The sequence below is a fragment of the Aulostomus chinensis genome, chromosome 10 (assembly GCF_037954235.1).
Source record: "Aulostomus chinensis isolate RoL2024-O1b breed Wild chromosome 10, RoL_Achi_v1.0, whole genome shotgun sequence".
NCBI lineage: Eukaryota > Metazoa > Chordata > Actinopteri > Syngnathiformes > Aulostomidae > Aulostomus > Aulostomus chinensis.
The window spans coordinates 12,540,944-12,546,943 of record NC_141329.1 but is presented as its reverse complement, the minus strand read 5'-3'; the positions used below and the strand labels follow the sequence as shown (position 1 = coordinate 12,546,943).

Here is a 6,000-nt window from a genome sequence, read left to right as displayed (position 1 = left end):
TTCATGTTCTTTGAGATGTCCACTTGTGATGGGATGAGCTAAAACGCATGTTAATGGCAGGTCAGAGCAGAGCCCCCAAATCCTTCAGTAGCCAGAGGAAGATCAGCAGCTCTGCTCTTATGCACTACTGTGTATTTATGATATGATGAAACCTGAAGCAGCTCAACTTGATGTTACAGGCACGTATGAGCGAGAGATTTTCTTATTCAAAGGTTACACTTGCTGTATTATATTATAGCAAGCACAAACACACTTTTTAGCATGTCTTAATTATACAATGACCCCATGCTGCTGTCAGGATGAGCTCTTTGTCCCCAGGCTTATTATTGTCATATAGTCAGCATGTAACTGCCATCATCAAACAACCACTGCCGCAGGCAGTAGGGACCAGCCTGCCTCCTAGTATTGATTTTCACATAATAGTGCATCACATGCCTTCATTGTTTCAGGAGCTCCACAATGCTGTCTATGATTTTCTTTTTGGATTCGGATTTCAGGGGGTCAATTTATCCCTGTACAGCCTCCAGAGTCCCCATCCAAATTCCACAACACTCATCGACTGGCCTGCTTTAAATTGTGCTTCAGGGGAATTGCATTGTTCACACCAACAGGGAAGGGCAGGCAAGATCTGAGTTTTCAGCCCCTGCAGACGTTAATACCATGTTCCAAATTGCACAGAAAAGAAGTTGCATTGTTTTTTGGGGGTTTTTTTTGTATCGTATTGGTTGCTGTCAGTGTGGAATAATATGATACCTGGTCAACAAACAGGATACAGAAGAAGACCTATAATATTTCCAATCAGACTTTGCAAGAAAAAGTCTGTTCCTCTGTTCTACTGTGCAAGATAAAGCAAGAGTAAAGTATTACTTCTATCAGTGCACCCTGAGTGTGAATGTGACCCCTGCAGCTGTGAGTTGTTGGGTTTTTTTTGTTGTTTTTGTTTTTTGAAATCACATTGTACAGCCACATTTTACATAGACACACTTAGACTAGAGAGGCTCTCAGAGCTGCTCGCTGAGCTGCAACACAGGCGCCACAAAGAAACTGCAGTTTAGAAACATTCTGAGTTAAACAATGTTGTGAAGGAACAAGATTGTGGATAATCCTGTCACTCTGTCAAGCAAAACTAACAACAAGCAGCTAATGTAAAATACCATCCCTACCTCCTAGTTGCACCCACAAACGATACCTATGGTGACAGAGTGACAGGTGTGCAGCACAAAAATGTATGTTTCAACTACAAATGTTACAAACGTTATGCTGTGGAATCCATCAGTGAAATAATAAAAATAATTTTAAAAAAATCAAAAAGTGATTTTTAGGTTGAAAAGAAACAAAGATGATGTCTTGTTGCACCACTAGGCTGAACACACACAGCGCACACAGAGGACCGTAGTAAAGTTAGTCTCTCGTTGCATGTTTGACCAAATCTTCAGCATCAATTTTACAGCAGAGCTAAACACAACAGTGCAAGACAAATCAATGCAAGAATTATTCTTAACACCCAGCCATGATTAAAGTGTGTTGTCACAAGCAGACTACTATTTAATACCTGTAGAAAAAGTTACAATGAAATTGATTTTCTACAAAGTCCACTGTGCAGCTCCTCTTGAAAGCAGTACATCAAAGACAGATATGAGGAATGAGAGCACATCTCCCAGCACATGATTGTTGAAGTCAGAATGATAACAGAGGGGGTGGCTGTTATTGTAAAGATAACTGGGCTTTATAGCTCCCTAAATGGATGTTATAATACATATTAGGGTAAAAGGTACTAAAATTATAAGAACGATACAAGAAGGTGATGTTACAGGAAAACACCCCTACACAACACTAACAAAAAATATCTCCAATGAATACGCATGCATACCTCATCTGATGCCTTCACGAGATAACATTCTTTGTGACTCAGTTGTGAAAATGGAGGGAGGAGTTCTTCTCTCATTTAACATCATCCCTAGTAAGAATTGTTAAGGTTTCAAAATCGAAATTCCTTTTTGTGTAACTGACTTTTTTTTACTTGTCATTTGTATGTTTTACATTCATAAAACAACTATTCTTACGGTGATTTGTAATGGACAGAGAAATAGTTGTCCTGCCAGATCAGAAAATCCTTCTATCGTTTTGGGGAGATGAATAATGTCATGTTGTTTGATTTAGAGGTGTTAGTTGCAGATCGGGCGTACGGTGGTGCAGTGGTCAGCACTGAAGCCTCACAGCAAGAAGGTTCCAGGTTCGAGTCCTGGCTCAGGCACGGGATCTTTCTGTGTGGAGTCTGCATGTTCTCCCTGTTCCTGTGTGGGTTCTCTCTGGTACTCCGGCTTCCTCCCACAGTCCAAAGACATCAAGAGGGGACGAGGCTGATTGATACTCTAAATTGACCGTAGGTGTGACTGTGAGTGTGAATGGTTGTCTGTCTCTATGTGTTGGCCCTGTGATGGACTGGTGACCTGTCCAGGGTGAACCCCGCCTCTGGCCAGAGGGCTGCTGGGATAGGCTGCAGCCCCCCGTGACCCTTAACAGGAATAAGCGGTAGAAAATGGATGGATGGATGGACGGATGTTGCAGATCAGCAGCCACAATTTTTGCTACCTCTAACCTGCTTTTGGAAGTGTGGCATGTTTTTATTTCTTTAATTTGTTTGTTATCATCTAAAATCATTTTGGAATACAACATGCTGAGTTTTTCATAATCATTTATGTCTGGTTGTGTTGGAGCTTTTTGGTGTGTTTTCTCTGTCTGCGGTGTTGTCATGCACTCTCAGAAGCTGGTTGGATACTGTTGAATGTAGGGCAGAAAAGTCCCTGTTCTCCAGGAGACGCCTGGTTTCTATGAACCCTTAGCTTGATTCAAGCTGCTCAACAGTTGAGAATTTATCTTTCTGGAGAAGCCGACTACTCAGAGTAATTCACTTTGAATCAACCCCACCGTTTGTCCAGTAGAAATGTTAAAGTGGGCCAACATGGGCTCATGAAACAATTCTGAATATAAAACTTAGGATAATTCTGAAGACAAAGGTTCATCTGTAACAGGCTTAATAGCTAAAATGAGAAAAAGAAAAATTTACCTTCTTTTAATCCATTTATAAAATGACATTTGACCATTTTAAAGGTTAATATGACTTTAACGTAAAACCTCAAACCATATTTGTCAAGAATCTCATTCTGCCTTCATTTTATTCTTAATTGAAAAGTCAAAAGAAATATCAAGACCTTTTTTTGTCAGCCCATGCCTTTCTTACGTTTGCTCTTTAATTTCATACTCAACCTATGATATGATTACTACTTTTACTTTCAAGAGGAAATTTGTTTTAAGAATCTGGCCACAGATCTCGAAACATGTATGCATAAACATGCACTACAAAAAGCAGGCGTATTTATGTCATACGGAGGCAGCTGTGAGTGATATGATGAGGGGGAACTAGACGCAGAATCTCATTATGATAAATCATTGGGTGATTTGTTAACCAACTTGACTGACTGTGTGTTTTTTATGCAGTTTGTAAGATGCCTATCAAACACACACGGACAAACCTAATATGAATTAATTACTTTTGTAATGAATGTATAATTATTCTTATATTTCTTTTCATTTACACGGGAGGCACCATTTTTATTTGCTGTTATTATGCTAATTTATTTCACCCTAAACTGTGACACACTCTGTAAAGTCAGTTTCTATTACGCTGCTGCAGAACCAATAAATGATTGAGTTTGGCAATGATGACACTACATTACTGTTGATGATGGTTTATGGGTCCACGTGATGAGGTAATTATATGGATGCTATAAACAGTAGCCCATGCAGAATGGCATTCTGATGGTGTTCTGTAATGCGGAAACCTCTCTTGTCTCACTGTCACATCCTCATCCATTTATCACTCATTGTGAAAGTGGAAACCAGGCTACATGTACAACCATTTTCACAATTACCAAGTTTTATAATGTCTCAGCGGCTTTCGGGCGAGAGGCGGGGTTCATCCTGGCCAGGTCACCAGTCCATCACAGGGCCAACACATAGAGACAGACAACCATTCATACTCACAGTCACACCTACAGTCAATTTAGAGTATCAATCAGCCTCGTCCTCTCTTGATGTCTTTGGACTGTGGGAGGAAGCTGGAGTACCAGAGAGAACCCACACAGGAACAGGGAGAACATGGAGACTCCACACAGAAAGACCCTGTGCTCGAGCCGGGACTGGAACCCAGAACCTTCTTGCTGTGAGGTGACAGTGCTGACCACTGTGTGTTTTAATGTGAATATCACTGTTAAATGTTTTTTTTGGGTCATTCTTGAGTCCAACTTGATGTTTGTACCTCATCTGGAGAAATTCTCTTAAGGTATTTCAGAGATATTGGAATTATATCAGGTGACCCTGATGACCTTTGACCACCAAAATCTTTTCAGTTCATCCCTGAGTCCAATTGGAAATTTGAGCCAAATTTAAAGAATTTTTTTCTCAGAGATCCAGAGATAATGCATAAATGTGGGTCGTATGGACAGATGGGTGGCCCACGGTTTTTGACGGTTCTCCCACACGTCAATCTTAACACTTGCAATCACAATTTTTTTTTATTCACGATGTTACATTGCACAGAAAGTCATCTGACGTCTAGTATCATTAACAAACCCCCCAACAAGTGTTGAGAACATTGTGTTGGATATCTCTGCTGTTTCATTTTTACAGCAGATTTGTGAATCTGAAAAAAGAACATGAACAAAAGTTCATACATATGTTTTATTTCTTTACAGGAATAATTGAAGATGGCTCAGTGAATGTCTGAGCATGTGTGTCAGTGTTGCTGGGGACTGGTCTAGAGGAGAAATGTTAGTCATTGTCTCAAGCGAAAATCCCTAAATTGTTTGATTTCTGTCTTGGTTTATAATGCTTGTTGTAAGGTTTCTAAGTTATGCCCACTAACTACCTAGTAACTGGGTAAAAAAAAAAAGGTGATTTTAAAAAGGTCTTCAGTGTGCAGTTATGACCCCAAAACAGCCCAGATAAAATTGCTACATGCGCTCAACCCCAATTTTCCTCAAATGTCACTCCAAGATATTCTTAAAAATCATATCTCAGCACATGGAATAACAAATGAAATATTCTCAAATATCTTTTACTCACATGGCAGTGTTGAGATGGCTGAGATGGACGCCACATGAAATAAATAGAAGTGAGAGTATACAGAGAGTGTTTGATGGTTCACCTCTATTTCTGTGGTTGGCAAAATTGTTGTTTGCTGTCTGTGCTCCACAGGTGGAATGCAAAAAGGCCCAGCCTAAAGAAGTGATGTATCCCCCCGGGACGCGAGGTCGGGCCAGAGGTCTACCATACACTATGGATGCCTTCATGCTGGGCATGGGGATGCTGAGTGAGTACACTGTTCTTGTGCTTGCATTAACAGATCTCGATACGTCTCTACAGTTGAGACAAGATGAGTTTATTTGATTGGCAAATTCAAAGAGTTGCACAATCAGCACAACTATGTTATTTCTGTAGCATTATCATCCAAAGTTCTCCACTCACAGTAGAACAGTCGGAAGAGTGGACGCAAACATTGAAAAATGTCTCGGTGTTCAAGCACAAGCAGGGTCTTAGATGTTGTCCTGAGAACACAACAGACTGCAAACCTTTTCCCACATCGATCTTTAAAAAAATTATTTGCAAAAGCTATGGCCTCATGTTAAAGAGCTCGTCTCATGATGAGCCACTGTGTGTGACATGGTTAAATCAAAGACAACATACAGCAACACAAATCATAGTTGTCAGCTATTAATCTGTCATGTTTCAGTTTGTTCAGGGCATCCTGGGGACACGGTGGACATTCCATCTGTTTAAAAGCATTAAGATGAGGGGACTCTGTGTTAGCATGAACTCCTCATTTGCAGAGGAAAAGTATTGGCACAACAAATGGTTGTGATTGTGTCAACTTTCCAGACCAACGGTGTCTGTAGCGTCGTACTGATTTGCAGCTGTTCAATGGACATGAGACAGATACTG

The 6,000-nt window shown here is 40.4% G+C and overlaps 1 protein-coding gene across 4 annotated transcripts in view; it reads left to right on the top strand.

The window, feature by feature from the left end:
• The window catches only part of LOC147254444 (RNA-binding protein Musashi homolog 2-like), a 208,296-nt gene that overhangs the window by 168,649 nt on the left and 33,647 nt on the right, over positions 1-6,000 (top strand). For all 4 annotated transcript variants that reach the window (XM_086216101.1, XM_086216099.1, XM_086216098.1 and 1 more), the window contains exon 9: positions 5,257-5,371. In XM_086216101.1, coding sequence (XP_086072227.1) covers positions 5,257-5,371 — 115 coding nt within the window. The remainder of the gene's footprint in view (positions 1-5,256; positions 5,372-6,000) is intronic.